Below are 18554 nucleotides of genomic sequence, written 5' to 3'. Positions count from 1 at the left end.
GTTAGAGAGAGAGAGAGAGAGAGAGAGAGAGAGAGATATCATGCACTAATCATTATAAACACCAGCAATGGTCCACCTCGGCCCAAAGAACCGGTTCCTTTGCTGATCCCATTGTATAGGTGCTCATTGTTGCTGGATTGCGGGTTAGAGAGAGAGAGAGAGAGAAATCTTTTCAGGCACCCTCTCACCAGTGGGCTGGTCAGAGCAATACCCCCTTAGCAGAGGCGACCTCGTCTGCCACCTCTCCCTCTCGAACCTTGGGAGCGAAAACCCCGCTTAGGTCCTTGCTTCCTAGATGCAAGTTGTCTTGGGGATTGAGAGTTTTTCTGCCCCTGTCGTGGTACTGCTAATGACTTCTTCGGCTGCAGTGCCGAGGAGCACTGGTACGATGTCATTGCGCTATGGAGAAGAGTCATGGCTTGCCTTCTCCCATCCTTTTGCTACAGCCTCGATGTCCTCTATATTGAAGAGGGAGGTTATTGAGGAGTTGCTAAGCTTCACTTCTTCTCTCCTAGGTGCCTGCTTCTTTAATTTTAAGGGGATGGAGTCCTGTCTCCTCAAAATCTAATTGACCCATTAGTTGAGAACATTGTGGGTGAGGAATTCCACTGTCCTGGTGCCTGAAAGGAGGAATGCTAACATAGCCTTCTTCTTCTGGTCGGAGGAAAAATCTTTGTTCTTGAAGAGGTATCCCACCATCCAAAAGTTCAACCATGAAGCTGTCTGCAAAGAGCACCTTGCAACCCACTCCATGTTTACAGAGTCAGCAGCCAAGAACGTCGCTGGTAAAGATGCCAGCTTGTCCAATGGCATGTTCTGGGTTAGCCCCAGTATTAACAGATCCAGAGGTAGCAGTGATGGATTTTCCTGATATCTCGTAGTACTGTACTTCCTGTGTCACTCATATGGAGGGGGCAGTAAATGAGAAGAATTAACTGAACGTATAGACTGTGAAGTTCCTGCCACCTGAGCAGCCCTCTTCTTTGCACCCTTGATCCCTCTAGACCAAGGAAAGGTTACCTTAATCTTCGTGGAGAGAGGAGTTTCATACAGAAGGTTAAGAACAGTGTCCTTTCCCTCAGTGGGAACTTGATCTAGTTTACTCCAAGGAGCTTATCTTCCTGATATACGCAGGCATCTGGATTAAGAACTGCTCCAAATCTTTCTGCTCCAAGGAGAAAATCTTAGGGCTGGCAGGAAATGGTAACATACCTCCTGAGTGTTCCGATCCATCGTCGAAAGGGTCTTCCGCATCTGAACTCACATCCTTAGGAGCTAGGGATGGGGGGGCTCTGGTTCTTCAACGGAATGGCTAGCCCCAGAACGACACCTGGGGGGTAAGCTGCATCTTTTGGTCTTGTAGCTGTTGACTTGGAGACAGGAGGACCGGCCGAAATAGTTGACGGCTCTGCCCCTGAGCACCAGATTTTTAGAAGGATCTTGAGATCCTTCCTTTCCCTTGGTTCTTCAACGGAATGGCTAGCCCCAGAACGACACCTGGGGGGTAGGCTGCATCTTTTGGTCTTGTAGCTGTTGACTTGGAGACAGGAGGACCGGCCGAAATAGTTGACGGCTCTACCCCTGAGCACCAGATTTTTAGAATGATCTTGAGATCCTTCCTTTCCCTTGGTTGGCTGACAAAATCCTCAAGTAGAGACAGAGCTTTTGTCTGAGTTGTTTTCTTTAGCTGCTGGACTTCTGGAGCTGCAAGAGGTGGTACTGGTGTCTGTGTAGACTCCAAAGGTGCTGGTTGGTCCAGCTCTATCGGAGATAGCCATTTAGAGTCAGTAAATGAGGTTTTCCTTGGAGATCTTGAGCCTGGGCTCATCCTTATGAATAGGGGGTCGCCTGCAGGCAATGTTGATAGATGACATCTCCTCTTCCTCCACAGGTTGATCAGGAAGATCTCTAGGCTGTGTTGCAGTCTGATGTCCTTCTTAGGAGAGCTGCGGTGAGATGTCCATTGTAGGGGCCTCTGTTTCGCCGGAGTGCTGTTACACAGTGGGTCTAGAGGGCTTAGCAATCTGGAAGATCTTGAGACCTCAAGAGGAATCACGGGAGTGCCTGGAGGAGCTGTCGGATGCTCACGAGTCACCTTTGCGAATTCCTGTCTTACCACAGTTACGAGGTTTGCAAACCAGTTTTCCTTTGCAAAGGGTTGAGCTTCCGTAGGAATCTTCTTAAGAACTTTCTTTGCCTTCAGAGGTGTCTCAAAGAATGGTGTAGGACAGCTGACTGGAATGCTGCATTCAACTGGTGTATTTCCCTCCTTAGCTTTGTTCGCTCTAGTTGCCTGCTGTTCATTGCCCGGTTGTGTCATCAAATAACTAGGATACCATTGACAAGGCAAACACTGTTGGCAGGGAGAACGTTTTTGCTAGGGTGAACATTGGCGAGGCGAACGCGTGAGCGGCACGCGCTGGCGTGGTGAATGTTACTGAGACAATTGTAGTTGAGGAGATCGCTATGAAGGCGACCGTTGTCTAGGCGATCACTGGCAAATCGAACACTGTCGAGGAGAGGGTTGGTGAGTTGAATGCTAGCGAGATGAGCACTGGCCAGCGAGACAACTGGTAAGGGGAACGCTGGCGTGGAAAGCATTGACAGGGAGACCTCTGTCAAGCCGAATGCTGGCAAGGTGACCAACGATAGGTCGGCAAGTGTAACTGCTGGCTACCTGTTTGAGAGTACTCGGGTAAAGTGTTGTGTGACCACATGGTTGCATGTGGCTTACTAGGGGAATCATCGAACCTGAAGGTTTACGAGGGGCAGAGTATTATTTAACAAACTCACTACTCTGGACTAGTGAATAGAGTGCTGACGAGTTAAAACTTCTGCGAGGCAGAGGAGTTCACCCATACACCTCGTTAAGAGTAGGTGGATGGGCGTGCTCTCCAGAGAGGCGAGAATTTGTGTCAGTTGGCTCGTAGTGAGACAAACTAGACGCTGACGTGACCATAGAAAAGAAGGTATAACCCTATTAGTAAAAACCTTAGGCGCTACTCCTGGAGAAGTAGGCCTACCAGAACGGAAAACGTCTGACACGGCGGCAAGGGATAAGAGCTGTAAACAGCCGCCGAACCCCTTCATCATCTCGCTCTAACAATCTAAAGTCTGAAGAGCATGAAGGCGGCAGGGAGGAGTCTCATACTGACTTGTGAAAACCTCTGGTCGGCGACCAAATAGAAGAAGGGCGTCAAACTCGTGGGCGTGATGGGTGAACATCAGCTGACAGTGGAAGCAAACTTTGTATACCCTCAGCTTGCTGAGAAGACTCAGGCTGAAGGCAGGCTTTGAAATTAACTAGCGAAAGCTGGCAATGGCCAGTTACTGTGTTCACCTGAAGTTATCCTCTGACGGGAAACCCTGAGGGGTACTTGTCAACAACTTCTCTTGCCTCACTATCGAAGTAGCTTGATCAAGAGAAGAATGTGTTGAGACTACTGCTGGCAAAGACACGGGAGGTTCCTTAGGCCTACGGCCTTCGGAATCACTAAAGGGAAGACCGAAGTCATCCCCTTGGGGCCAGGTGTGCACTCCCCCTTTGTCCCTGCCTCCAGAGCCTCAACAAACCGATCCTTAGAGTGGGAACCCGAAATTCTTAGGTAGGCCACAACTGCCACAAAGCGTCAGAAGAAAAACACTAACTTCTTTATATTCGAGGGCAACGCCACTTCGCTAATGGAAGCGACGGAGCCTTCTCCGTAAGGTTTTCCGGGGTCAAAGGGCCACCACTCTTATTCGAATGGTTCCCAGAGGAAACCAGTCGAGCAGAGTCGGAATGGCAAGATCAAGCCGATGAAGAAGGAAGTCGGGGCTTCTTCCCCTTCGAGGATGAATCAGAATGAGAAGAGTCCCGCTTAAACTTCTTTTGTCATCTAGCAAATCTCTGCCACTGGGAGGATGGCCACTCCCTACACAAATTACATGGAGATTCTTGGGAGCTCAAATGGCCTTTCCAGGAAGGTTAGAGGTTGTGCGATTCCATGTCTACAGCGGACATGTACAGTAGGTATCTCATCGGTGCCCTTCCACACATCTCCACAAGACAACATTTTTACTCTGAAAAGGATAACCCAGGTTATTAACAAAGGTTAACGGGAGTGACGGGCAGGAACGTCCAATCTTTTCCAAGCCAAAATAAAAAGAAACGTAACTCAACCAGTTAATGTGTGAGCGGGGTGACTACTGTAGTTTATCCTGGCTAACTAGCATCGGTTAGTTATACCTCACTAAAAAGTCTTTTAGATAGTTTTCAACATTTGCCGAAATAATATCCACTGTAAAGAGCAAAAGAGTTTGTATTTGTGTCGAAACAATTGCATTTTTCATAACTGTACAAACCTTGAGCTCTTACTATGAATACATATTTTGACAAAATCTGAAAACAGACATAAAACTTTTTGAGGTATAACTGCCCACCCCACCACTAGATAGCGGGGTGGGTGGACTGGCCACCCCGCTCACACTCGCATTAGTAACATGACGCCACTTTTTATTTTGTTTTGGTGGGTAACGGACGTGCTGCTGTTCTTTCCCGTCAACCCATTTACTAGTTCCAATGATTAAATACAAACTGGCCTTAACTTTAAAAACTTTCCTGTTTCAATTTCTTTCAGGGAGATTGTAACGTGAAGGTTTGTCCTGACATTGAAGGGCACCGGTGCGGCACCAATATGTCAGCTGTGGAGACAGAACCTCATGGCTTATATCCTGCATGCAAGGGTTACTCCTGTACACAGGAGTATCCTTGTAATGTGCGTAGGGAGTGGCTTCTCTCTCAGTGGCTGCGGTTTGGTAGGCGGCAGAAGAACACCAAGAGGGACTCTTCTCTTTCTAGTTCATCCATAAAGGCAAAAAAGCCTCGTTGTCTTACCCTGTTGGCTCGTTCCCGTCACTCTGACTCTGTGCGATCGGTCTCCTCCAGGGATTGGTAGAGTAAGAGTGGTGGCACTTTGACCCTCAGATAACTATGCTGTTCTTAGGACTCTGTTGCTTCCCCCTAGAGAAGCAGCGCTACCCTTGGCCATAGGAAGTGTCTCTCCCTCCACTGATGCTGTGACCTTCCTTGGAGCTTACGGGTTCCCTGTGCAAGAAACGGCTGCTCGAGGTCCTTTGGTTGGTGGACAGTGGGAGCGCATAGCCTCCTCCTTAGGGGTTGACTTCGGTTTTCCCCCCAGAGACTACGAAGGTCAAGTACTTAAGGAGCCTCTCGTGTCTCTTCCCATAGCGACTTCAGCTTCTGCTTGACCACCCTACGTTCGGTCTGCTTTGTCAGACGAACATGAGTAGTTGCAGATGAGTACCCCAAGTTGAGGGTACACAGAATGCGTTGCACAGAGTCCACCTACAGGTAACGAGCCTCAATCTTGTTTGGGAGAGAGGTGCCTGTCACCCAAGTGGTTCCCTCCGGGCTTCCACAAGCGTATGTGAGGCCAGTTCCTTCAGGATTTGTGTGTCTGGTTTCGACCTCTCATGAGGGAGAAACTTCAGTTCTGCCTGTACACTGGAAAGTTCAGCCTCCTTGCAAGCAAACTTCTCCACATAAGAGAAAGTAACTCTGCTTGCCAACGAGCAAGAGTGCTTTTTTTCCTTTTTCCATAGCCTGCTATAATGGGGAAGCACAGCCCATGGTCTTGCAGGCAATTCTTGCGCGGTGTTATGCATCCATCCACCGAGCACTAACGAGGTTGGTGGACAACCTGAGGAAGGTTCCTCGCTGCTTCAGCTGCACTCCATGCACATCATATCGAGGTTGCTAGACCTTACTCTCCAGCATGTCATGCTTCGACATTGTAAGTACCATAAGTGAGTGTTACTTCGGTAGCACACACCTTCTTCCCAGCGTGCTATATGCAAGTGGCAAGACAGCAGGTACAGGTGTGCTCCACCTTACCCGTGTGCACCTGTACAGGTGTTCACCATGTCTCACCGTACTTACGTTCACCCAGGCAATGTTCGCCTCGCTATCAGGTGGTACAGCGGTCTTGCTCTCTGAGTACTGCTGCTTTGGTAGCATTACCCACATCTTTCCGCTCTACTACAGTAGTTGGTAAAAGCATGAAGGCAAATACAATGTTCCACCCGGTCATGCTCTTCCTTTCCTTGGGACCCCACCCAAAACGAGGAAGCACTCAAGGTCCCCCATCAGATGTCCACACCTTTACAAAGGACGTACCATGGTTTGTTGGCCTGATGTAGGCGGTCTCAGGACCAACCCACCATTCTTCAGCGTTACCCCTGCAGGGTACACCTACCATCCCTTTGGAGGTTTCAAAGTCCTCCAGTTGACCTAAGATGCAGCAGCACTGCTGTTAAACAGATTCTTCATCCAGATCGGTAAAAGTGACAAGGTGAGATGCTACCTGGACTAGTGTCACTATCTTGGATGATGCTGCACTCACTCCATGGACCAATCAGTAACCAGGACATAGCTTACCATGCCCCCATTGGTTAATTCTCATCTGTCAGGTGATAGGCTGTGGTGTACGATCTCATGTAAGTAACACAGACGATATACACAGTCTCGGCGCAGCATCAGCAGACGCAAGCCTAGGATATTTTTTCATGCTCTTGTTCAATCATCCTGTACTTAGTGATATTTTTTGCAATGTTTTCATCTAGGTTTCATCAAATTTTTATAATTTTGTTATTTGTTAAAGTAGAATATAATTATTTTATTGTGAAAATTATAAAAATAATGAATATTTTAAAAATATTTCAGTGAAATTTGGCACATTTTGACGATCAACGTGAAATTCAGGATGATGGCTCAGCAGAAATGCTAAGCAGAAGTGAATTCATGAGAAGTGAATTTATGAAAAGCTGAGGATGACTATATCTTCCTTTATATTTGGCAGTGATTTCTGCAAAGGGATAAGTAGTGTGATTTAAATTACCATTGTGCGAAGTGTGATTGCTTCACAGGGAAAGTATGTTTCAAGTTAAAGAATTCTAATGGAATTACTTTTTATTCAGGGGGAAATCCAGAGAACGCTAGGCTAGTTGTTTATAACGAATATGGTATGCCCGTACATTCTCTGATATACACTTATTTAGCAAAGTTTTGATAGTAATGTACTTTAAAGCTCTTAACTTATATACCTTCCCCTGTCTAATCTCAGAAGGCCAGCGAGTCTTTGCTTGTAAGCGATAATTCTGATCTTACCTTGCCAGTTGGTAAACCTAACTTGAATTCCTTAGTCAGATGAAGGGTAATAGATTTGAAATCCTTTCGCAGACTCAACTTCTTTATTTACTTTAGATCATTTTGCTGCTAAACCCTTGCATTTCCAATTACTATATTAAAAACTAGAATTCTAGGCAGAAGTCAGTTTGAAGTCTGCATCCTTATATCCCTTCACTAGCTAAAGTAAGTGCTCTAAGCAACCTTGTTTTTAATTTGTAGACAGTGTTTTATATCATATGATTATCTTAGCTCTTTAATGTTTTTGGTGATTTTGAAGCTAAAGCTGATGTCATATCACATTTAGGAGGGCAGTGAGCTTCATTATCTTGCCCACTTTCTCATCCCGGGTTAACCTAACTTTTTTACTGAAATTAGTCTTTCTAGGAAGAAAATTTGAAGAAATAGTAGGATTATTTCTAATCAATGAAAGAATCATAAAAAAGAAAAAGATTTATTTATTCATGTATTGCCAAAGAATGAGCAAAGACAATGAGAGATATTGATACAAACAATGGGTAAGGGATAAATTTCATAAGGTATAGTAAAATCTATTGGTATCGCCACAAACGTTCAAGAAAAGGAAACCGGTATCTTACAAGTGAATGCTGTATTATAATGCAAACAAACCAAACCATTGCCCAACAGTGATCTTACAGATGCGATGCATGTTTCATAGACAACGTTATAGGGAGCTATTTTCTTACATGAGTTAATACGGATGTTAACATATAACATGGATCTATTTAGTAATAGTTACATTTAATATGCGTTAAAAAATACAAGCATGAAAAAAAAAAAAAACCAAGAAATTAGCTGGCCTAAAGGAAACAATGATAAGTAAAATTTGTTATGACTATATATTTCAACACAATGAGGGTTCAAAATATCAAAGAATTTTACCACTTATTTTTGTTGCTGCTATGACTTCCTCCCTCCTTACCTTTATTGTTTTTATATTTTTTTTTAATTTTGCAAATAAATCATTATATTCCCTTATATTCTTCTGCACATCTGTGTGCTTTGCTTTCTCGACAGTATCTTTAATAACTGCGGTGCCTAGTTTCACCTTATTAACATAATCCCTTTTTGTTGAAATAAATGGTAGACAGCATACATATGTAAAAACACTGCCAAACTTCTTTCTCCACTATATGATGAATTCACTTATATAATGATGTTTGGAATCTGAACAGGTAACCAAAGTGATAATTTCTATTGAGTAAGGGCAGTATATCAATACAAGAATATTAGTATTGAAAACTTCTTTGTGTAGCCATATCTTCCAGTAAAACCCTCAGTTCTTCATCTTCAAACCGCCCTTCCAAACTGAAAAAAAATAATATACTGTAGTTAATTCAGCAACAATGGTCTTCCACTCAATATACATCTAGATAAAAATAATTACATGTAATTAGGATGTAAAATTTTGTAAAGTTTCCTCTTAAGCATTCTTCTTTATCAAACTAATAGATTGTATTTTGTCAGAAAACTAACTATAGATTTTTCATTATTCTCCTAGATATTCAATATTTTAGGTAGTAGGTTGGGCAGGGCACCAGCCACCCATTGAGATACTACTGTTAAGAGTTCTTGGGTTCTTTGACTGGCCAGACAATACCACTTTGGATCCTTCTCACTGGTTACGACTCATTTTGTCTTTGACTACACATCCACTGAATAGCATGGCCTAATCTTTCCACATTCTCTGTCCTCATACACCTGATAACACTGAAATTACTAAACAATTCTTCTTCACCCAAGGAGTTAAGTACTGCACTGTAATTGTTCAGTGGCTGCTTTCCTCTTGGTAAGGGTAGAAGAGACTCTTTAGCTATGGTGAGCAGCTCTTCTAGGAGGACGACACTCCAAAATCACACCACTATCTCTAGTATTGGGGAATGCCATCTCCTTCCACTGTCTTGGATTAGAGTTCTCTTGTTTGAGGGTACACTCAGACACTCTGTCCTATCTTATTTCTCTTCCTGTTTTTTTAAGTTTTCCTAGGTTATACCGTATATGAAAGAATAATTTAATGTTACTGTTCTTGAAATATTTTGATGGTTTATTATTTCCTCTTGTAGTGTTTTTATTTCCTGGTTTCCTTTCCCCACTGGGCTATTCTTCCCTCTTGAAGTTCTTGGGCTTATAGCATCTTGCTCTTCAAAATTAAATAAGATTCTTAAAATCACTAATGTTTAAAGTAACTTGTATTTTTCGTAACTATACAAAAAAAAGAGTCCTTTACTATTATTATTACTACTTGCTAAGCTACAACCCTAGTTGGAAAAGCAGGATGCTATTAGCCCAGGGGCTCCAACAAGGAAAATAGCCCAGTGAGGAAAGGAAACAAGGAAAAGTAAAATATTTTAAGAACAGTAGCAACATTAAAATAAATACCACCTATATAAACTATAAAAACTTAACAAAACATGAGGAAGAGAAATAAGATAGAATAGCAATGCTTAAGTGTACCCTCAAGCAAGAGAACTCTAACCCAAGACAGTGGAAGAACATAGTACAGAGGCTATGGCACTACCCAAGTCTAGAGAACAATGGTTTGATTTTGGAGTGTCCTCCAAGAAGAGCTGTTTACCATAGCTAAGGAATCTCTTGTATCCTTACCTAGAGGACACTGGCCACTGAACAATGAGAGTGCAGTAACTCCTTGGATGAAGAATTGTTTGGTAATCTCAGTGTTGTCAAGGGTATAAGGACAGAGGAGAATATGTAAAGAATAGGGGAGACTTCGGTGTTGTGTAGGCAAAGAGAAAAGGAACCGTAACCAGAGAGAAGGATCCAATGTAGTACTGCCTGGACAGTCAAAGAACCCCATAAGTCTAGCAGTAGTATCTCAATGGGTGACTGGTGCCGTGGCAAACCTACCACCAATACTATAGGAGAATAGTTTACAGTGAAGTTGGATATAGTCAAAACTTAAACCTAGATTTAAACACCCGCTAAGTGGTTTACCTGTCGGTAGCAGGGAGGCAACCACTCCATGCTAGCTCATTGTCAACTCAGACTGAAGCTGGGATTTATTCAAGGGCTGGTGCTGGCGGGGAGGAAAGTTTGAGTAAAGGACTCAGGTTTGTATAGTTAGAAGAAATAAAAATAGATTTTATTTGCCCCAACACACAAACCACCACCTGTTACTACAGGAGCCTCATCCTTATGATGAAGTCCACGTTCCAATTGGCTGGAAACTAACCCAGGAACTCGGGACTCGTACATCAGAAAATTGCGTAGTTTAGGTTTCTTAGACCTTGTTACCCAGAAATAATTGGGGTGTCACAGCCTGTGCATTGAAGAGTTAAAAGTTGACATACTGTATGATGAAATGGGTTCATCAAAGCTATACTGAAGACCAAATTATGGAACATTAGGTTTGCCATGAAACATCACACTACCCCTCATAAAGAGTCAGGGAAATAGAAACTCCCATGTGCACACATGAGGTACCTGAAATCTAAGTGATCTTGCCTTAACTTCAGAGCATGTCCAGCTGGTGGGGTATTCAATCGAGGCCGCAACCCCATGACAGGGGAAAGATTGAAAGGAATGAAAAGGGGAGGCAATCTTCACTTTCACCCCAGACTTACTCAAAACTCAGCCTTAGACCATAGATCTGCAGTTACTGATCTTAAAAGAGGAGCTGAGGTAGCTAAACCACCTGTTGCACAGCTACTACAGGCCCCAGAGAGAAAGTATCCATGGATCTGTTAGTTACATCCTGCAGGTAATGGATGGTGAAGGTTGTCTGACATTTCCAGACGCATGCCTGTAGTACCTGCAACATAGATTAGTTTCTTTTGATAAGCCAGAGAGTCTGACGTTGTGGGCCTTCTGGAGGAGGGGAGATGCCTTCTCTCAACCGGAAAGAAATAGCATTTTAAAGAATTCTATTTTTCTTGCTCCCCGTACAAACAAAGCGATGTTGAAGGTGAGGCGTGGCTAATCTAGTACACTTGAGGTGCTTACAGGACAGAGTAACAATTGATCAGGACCTTGTTACCTCCTGAAGACTTGAAACCTGAAAAGATAAAAGCCTAGGGTCCAGTAATGATGGATTCTGAGTCTCTTGGACGAAGGAGAGAGAGAAACCCGACTCCGTCCCCTTGAATGGGTGATGTTGGAAGGGAGGACATGTAGTTCACTGACATGCTTAGTCGAGGTTAAGGTGAGTAGGAGCACCATCTTCAGAGTAAGGTCCCTGTTGGAGGCATGCCTTCAAGGAACGTAAAACCTTTACAATGTTCCAAGATGGAGGTCTCGCTACAACTGAAGGGCAGGTCTGCTCAGATCTCTGTGTGAGCAAGGAGATTTCGTCTTCTGAAGAAAAATCTAACCCCCCCATTTATTCTGATGAGTTGGCTAAAGGGTGAGTCATAAACAATGGAACAAAGGCTCCGAGAGGAGAGACACGCCTCCTACGACACCAACCACAGAAGACGGCCCACTTGGCCTGGTAGACTGCCAGAGGATTTGCAGAGGTATCTAGACATCTGTTTTGCAGTCTCTAAAATTCCCTTTTTCTGAGAGGAGATGCTGGATAACCTCTACACGTGAAGATAAAGAGATTTCACAGCTCCGTGAAAGATCCTGATGTGTGGCTGTTGTAACAGGTCTGGTCAATGAGGAAGTTCTCTTGGAGTCTGTCAGCAGAAGGAGGTCTGTGTACCACTCCAAGAGTGACCACTTCAGAGCTACTAGTACCGTGCAAATCCTAGGTTACTTGGACCCAGTTCAGAAATCTTAGCTGACAGAATGATGAAAAAGCATAAGCTTCGAAATCGTCCCATGGATGCTGAACCGAGTCCTTGAACGCTGCCGCTGGATTTGGCATTGGAGAGCAATAAACAGGGAAGTTAGTGGTTCAGAGCCATAGCAAACAAGTCAATCGAAGGAGAACCCCACAAACTCAGGATCTCCGTCACTTTCTGAGGACACAAAGGTCATTTGGTCCAAACGATTTGTATACACCTGCTCACCTTGTTCGCTACTACATTTTCCAGCCCGGTATGAAATGAGCTCACTCGAGAGCCTTCACTGCTAACTGGCACAGTTGGTGGGATATGCTCCTCCTTACTTGGAGATGTAGGACACCATAGAGCTGTTGACGCTAGTCAACATCACCAAGTGTCCTTTAAGAAGAGGCCCCAATTCCTGAATGGCTAGCCAAGCCAATTTCAATTCCAGGATATTTATATGCTCCTGGCGGTCTTGCTTATGTACGCCTGCTCAGCTTGTTCCCTACATTTTTCCAGCCCGGTATGAAATGGGGCGAGAGAGACCCTGTGGAGCTCTGCTGACTCGAGGGTCTTTACTGCTAATTAACACACTTAGTGTAATATGCTCCTCCTTGCTTGTAGATGTAGGACACCACAAAGTTGTTGTCACTAGTCAACATCAAGTGTTCTTTGAGAAGAGGCCCAAATTCCTGGATGGCTAGCCAAGCCGATTTCAATTCCAGGATATTTATATGCTCCTGGTGGTCTTGTTCCGACCAGGCTCCTGATATGAACTGTGCGAGGTGTGCTACCCATACCTCCCTGGATGCATCCGCCGAAAGGGCCTTGCCTCCTGAGCTGATGAGTTCCTTGAGCAAGGCCTGGGTCTCCGGAACTGACAGGTCGTATGACGACTGAACGCCCACCAGTCTAACCAGGAGGAGACGTTGACAAGGTCCTTCGACATCGCCTCCATCATGACCGCCTCCGAAGGAGAGAAGCAGATCGGAGCCGTGGACGTCTTTTCTTCTGAGGCTCCTTGCCCTAGTGCGGTGAGTGCAGGCTCCAGAGCACAGCTGCCCGCTCGCTGTTCCTCAGGGAGGTAGAACCTTCTCTGGTACTTCAGGCCCTTGAGTAGCTTGGAGGAGCTCTGGCTCTTGGGCGCCTCAGTGTGGTTGGCCACTATCCTGTCCACGTGAGCTTTACCCAAATAAACGTCCCTTGCCAGGGGAAGGGCCAAGGAGGGGCGCTGCTGGACTGGGGCGTCCACTATTCTATTTAGGCTGGAACACCAAGCATCTTCGGAGGAGGGTTCCGGTATGTCCAGCCTGTGGTGACTTCTGATGAGGCCTATCACCCTCCGATAGGCCGATACCTCCGCTGCTGACCCCTCTCCATGGTCGTCGAGCTCCTCCGACGGGGGTGCTGGTGCAAGTGACGAGGGTACCCCGACGGAGGACCTCACACGTGGGGGAGTCCTGGACCGACGCTCCCGACGAAGGACGGGCATCTCTGTCGGAATGGGGGCCTCCATCCTGGGCCTAACGTCTCTCCTGGAGGACTTCAAATCTGCGGGCCTGCTCGTTGAGGAAGGCCGAGGGCTGCGCTCGTGCCGAACTAGGTGGCCCTTGGAGGTCAGGACTCGGCTGCCAGACAGAAGGGGCGACTCTCTCCGCTGGCCGGATAGAATCGGAACCTTCGCGGTCTTATGCCTGTCAACTGGAACCTGCCATGAGGAATCCCTCCGTCGGGTGCCGCTGCTGCCGGAAGAGTATCTATCCGGGGAGGCTGTCCTCGGACGCCAACCTGAGGGGCCCGGCGCCGCAGCTAGTTCCAGAAGTCTGTCTCGGTGAACCATCACCCATTCGTTGTTCTTAGGGGATCTTGGGTGCCGACTCGTGGCGCGACCTCGAGGGGGAGGGGGAACACGACAACTTCCTGCGGGACTTCCCTTTTCGCCTCCTGAGGTACCTCAGCGCCTCATCCTCTGAAGAGCAGGAAAGATCCTCCATCGATGAGACCAACGACTTATAGGCCCTTTTCGAAGGCCTCGGCTCCCGCGGTGATGTAGGAGGATTCCTGTGACGCTCCGTGGACGACGACTCCTGCAGAAAAACCTCTGGGAAGACAGCCGACGGTGCTGGGGGGGAGCGAGGAGGCTGTCCCGTGGGAGCCCAGGTCCCGAAGTCATCCTCCATCCTCATCGGGGACCTGAAGGGCGTCTTATGGGGAACCCAAGCAGTGAGACCAAGAGCGGCCTTACTCCTGAAGGCAAAATGAGAAACCATTACTAGAATAGTGACCTCAAGAGGAGATATAACTTTACACAATTCTACACATAGAAAAAAAAAACAGTCTACTTAGCCTGGAAGACCGAAGCCGAAGAAAAAACACACCAGCTTCCAGCCCTCCTCTTCGCAACTTGTTGTAGAAGAGGGACTCCCAAGAGAGAGGAGTTGATTAGTCTCCAGGCGTGGCATCTCAGCGAAGCTACGCTTTGTGAAAGATTTTCACCTGTGGCTGTCAAAGTAGATCGTGTCATAAGGGGAGTTCCCCCATGGTTCTCTGTCGGGAGTTGCAGACATGTCAACTTGGTGTGACGCATTAGTTGGACAAAACGAGTCTTGCTGGGGAAGCGAGTCTGATGGGCTAGCCGAGTCCTCTAACAAGACAAGACTGCCGACAACGATGCCTGCTTCGAAGACTGATGGTGGGGAATAGGTGAGACCATTTGCCCTTGGAGGAAACTCTCGAAGGGAGCTTAACAGGTGAAGGAAGTCTTTTTCCGCAGATGGGATAAGAGACCAATGCCTGTCGCCACTATCAGCAATTCTTCCCGCAAGTAGCGAGACCACTGAACAGAGGCTGGAGAAGGGAATCTCCCTCGGAAGGGAAGTGGATAAATCCAAATCCCGTCGGAGAAATCCCTTGAAGGGAGACCAAAAAAAGGTGAGAGGAGTCTTTCTCGTGGACAGGAAAAGAGACCAACATCTGCTGCCACTATAGGCAATTCTTCCTGCAAGCATCTCAAGGAGATTTAAGAGATGGTACCATTTGTGCTCTGACCAGAACCCTGAGGATGTGTGGTACCATATGAGGCCTCCCCCTTCTTGGATGTATCTGTAGGAAGCATCAAAACTGAAAAACGAGGAGATCGACTCCTTGGATGAGCTTCTCTTCTGGCAACCTCATCACCAGCCCTATCAATTGCTCAGATCTCGTAGAGAACCAGAGAAAAGGATGACCTTTGGTGCGGAAGCACCTGGGATCTGGTTGTTCCTGAAGAGGTTGGATTCGACGGAGACCGATGCAGGCTTGGCGAACCTGCTGAAGCCTTTTCAGGCTGATGGCCATGTCTACGGATATTCGTACCTGATACAGACGTCGGGTATCTCATAATTTGTTAGGAACAGCCAGTCATCCTAAAGTCATCGGAGAACAAGGCTGATCTTGATGGACAAGAGTTACCCTGTGGTAAAAACCCCTGTGAAAACCTGAGGTGCTATTAAAATAAAGCACCGTTCCGTGATGTGACAGGCCTGTGTGATGACGTGTCCAATTAAAAACTAGGAGTGAGCCCTAGTGGTCAAACTTGTACATGAAGTCCTGTGCTGACTGCTTGTATGACTGTAAGCCTTCTCCTCGCGTGACAGAGTTTGAAGATCAAACTTGATCCGCAGAGCTTAGCAAAGCTCTAGAAGTCTGTCTCGGTACTGAAGTCAGTCGTCCAGATATCTGAGATGACGGATGACGATTCTGTGAGCCCAAGATGACACTAGTGCGAACACTCTCTTAAAGACCTGAGGTGCTGTGGAAAGACCGAAGCACATCCCCTTGAACTGGTACTGTTTGTTGTCAACTATGATCCTTAGAAACTTCCTTGAAGATGGAAGAAATAGGATCTAGAAGTACACGTCCTTAAGATTGAGTGTACCGCTTGTCTGACCGTGTCTGCTGTCTCCATCCTGAACGAAGTTTGCTTGGCAAACTTGTTCAGGGCAGAGAGATTGAGGACTGGTTTCCAGTCTCCAGACACCTTTTTCACAATAAAGAGTTGACTAGAGAAGCCTGGGGACCAGTCAAGGATCTCTTGGAGGGCACCCTTCTCCAACATGGTCAGGACTTCGGCCCAAAGGGCCAGGTCCTTCGTGTAAGAGCTTGATGGATCCCGCGTCAGTGGAGGGAAAGATTGAATGAACGGGACACGATACACTGAATGAATCATTGTAACTTTCCAAGGTTCGGCCCCCGGCTGCAGCCACTTCTGTCTGCTGCTTTGCAGGTATCCATTACAGGTGGGCAGGTTGGAGGATTGCCTGTGCTAGCATGAGCGGCCTCGGCCTCTACCTCCACGGAAGGAATTTAACCCTTTACAGTTCTCAAGGGTTTCTTAGACGCCTTCTGCGACATCAATGTGGTAGCCATAGCCCTGCTTGCTAGCAGTTTTGATGGAGGATACTTGTTCTGTGGTGGAGCCTAGTAGGGCCTTAATGTTAGGGCCCTATGGAGGAGGGAGTCTTATTAGACTTCCTCCATCTTTCCGCCACCCGCTCGACATCTTCCGACTCAAACGGAGAACTCCCCTCAAAAGTGGAGTTTCTCAGCCTGGACACCTCGCTTGTGATAGCTGCCAATGGAACCTTTCTATATCGAGTCACAACACTCGAAGATGGTATCCGTCCACAGGTACACCACCTGGTGGGAGAGGAACTCGACTGTCCAGGTACCAGACAATGGAAAGGTCTCCAGCCTGGACCCCCATGACCAGTCCTCAGTCCTGATCAGGTGGTCCACAGACCCCAACCAATGTTCCAGCCACAAAGTAGCCTTCATGGCATACTTTGCAACCTTCTCTTAGTTGATGATCTCCGAAGCCAAGGAGATGGAGAGTCCGGACAGTCTCTCAAAGAGGACTCCTCTGGTTAATGCCACTATGGAGTGATCTAGTGGCAGGCCTGGAAGAGGCTTATTGGTAACCTTTTAGTATCTCCACTGATGCACAAATGGTGACGAGGAGTTTCGAGGAGGAGCCTGCTTGTAGAGAGCTGGAGGAGCCTGTAGCTTGGGAAATTGCCTTCTTCCGGGTACTCTTCAACCCCTTGGACCAAGGCAAAGCTGCACTGGCCCTTGGGGGTCTTTGAATCCCATAGACATGGTTCAGGACAGTGTCTTTGCCATCTTAAGGGGATGTCGATGGATCTGACAAGTTAATGCTTCTCATGCAGGCCAAGACCTGCCAGAAGGCATGTTCTGACTCCTACTCCGCTTCCGTTAAAATTGGGCTAGCGGCTTTAGGCAGGCAGTCGTCTTCAAGATCAAACTGGTCTTCCACTTCCAAGCTCTCACCAATAGGAACCCGGGGTGAATCGAAGTCATTGGGATAGGCCATCGAAGGGGTATCTCTTGCTTGCTTACGTTCTGGGAGGAGAAGTTCCTCTTGACCTCTCTTGCTGAGGTGCAGAAGCTCTTGCCTAGGACTTCGGAATGGTCTTTGTGTCCTTCGGCTCCCTGCGAGGGGGGAAATATTCCTACAAATGAGACAGCCTAGAGGCTGACTCTTTCCTGAGGAGACGTCGGTCGTCTCTGGAATTAGGAATGACGTCTGGTTGGGAGGAAGGATGGAGCTCTGAAGGTCCCACCTCTATGGGAGAGGCGGAATAAGTCCATCATAGAGACCTCCCTACCCTCCCGGGGAGGAGAGAGCCTTATCCTCTTCCTTTTCCCAGCTGGTCATACCGGTGCCACACGTACCTGCGGAGGATTCTCAGACCTACCTGGATTCTCCGCTGCTCGTTTCCTCTTAGCAGGGGTGAAAGAAATGTCTTGAGAAGAAGACTGGATAGCACTGACCCTTCAGAGTTCCTTCTATGGTCAGATGGAGGGGAGGAACCTGGGGAGGTTAGCTTGTCCAGGGGATCCTAGGTGTGTTGGCCATCAACTGCATACAGGGGAGAACCACTGTAACAGCCTGTTGCACTGCCTTGACCAGCGTGTCAAGCCAGGCGAGTTCCCTCCCACTCGCAGTGCTGGTCGGAGGATACTTTGAAAGGCTAGTAGCCTTAGGTCTGGGAACCTGAAAGGAAGGGTTAACTTTCCTACCTGGTACGTCCGGCACCGGTCTGACCACTCGGGCCTTTATTGAGTGTTGATCCCTTGAAGCAACAAGCTGTTTGGACTTCGCTGATTACTTCTTGAGGGGGAAAGGAATCAGTCGTCCGCCCTGAGGGAGTTCCGTCATGTCGGGGCCTGGCTAGCATACCTGGCTGTGGACTCCCTTTGGGGAAGTGGAGGGCAAATAACAATCCTTTAGGGACAGGCTTGCATGTCCGCAGGTGTGCAGGTGGTGCAGTCAGTCTAGGGGACCGATGCGAGGGCGAACGACAAGGGGCTACCAAGCAGCGAGGAGATGGAGATTTGCAAACTCTAGGAAAGACTCGCTGGCTTGACGAGTGGTGTTCATGCGCCTGATAGTAGCGAGAGCACCGTTGGTCGCCTCATAAGGGGTGAAAGTCTCTCAGTGACAAGTGACAATCACGAACCGCCAGGCGATAGTCACGAGGTTTTATCGTCTGAAGACGAGTGACGAGTTGCTGGCAATTCACGAGCAGCTGGCAAGTGACGAACAGCTGATGTACGAC

The 18554-nt window shown here is 47.0% G+C and overlaps 2 protein-coding genes across 2 annotated transcripts in view; one reads left to right on the top strand and one right to left on the bottom strand.

The window, feature by feature from the left end:
* Positions 1-7240, top strand: part of NitFhit (NFT-1 protein) — a 170758-nt gene extending 163518 nt beyond the window's left edge. Inside the window, exon 13 of the mRNA XM_068363713.1 lies at positions 6725-7240. Coding sequence (XP_068219814.1) covers positions 6725-6744 — 20 coding nt within the window. The 3' untranslated portion in view covers positions 6745-7240. The remainder of the gene's footprint in view (positions 1-6724) is intronic.
* A 1196-nt stretch (positions 7241-8436) lies between these two features.
* Polr2D (RNA polymerase II subunit D) overlaps positions 8437-18554 on the bottom strand; it is a 53118-nt gene continuing 43000 nt past the window's right edge. The window contains exon 4 of the mRNA XM_068363912.1: positions 8437-8515. Within this exon, the coding sequence (XP_068220013.1) occupies positions 8437-8515 (79 nt within the window). The remainder of the gene's footprint in view (positions 8516-18554) is intronic.

This window comes from Palaemon carinicauda, chromosome 40 (assembly GCF_036898095.1).
Source record: "Palaemon carinicauda isolate YSFRI2023 chromosome 40, ASM3689809v2, whole genome shotgun sequence".
Classification (NCBI taxonomy): domain Eukaryota; kingdom Metazoa; phylum Arthropoda; class Malacostraca; order Decapoda; family Palaemonidae; genus Palaemon; species Palaemon carinicauda.
The sequence above is the reverse complement of the archived record's forward strand: the minus strand, read 5'-3'. Positions and strand labels throughout refer to the sequence as shown.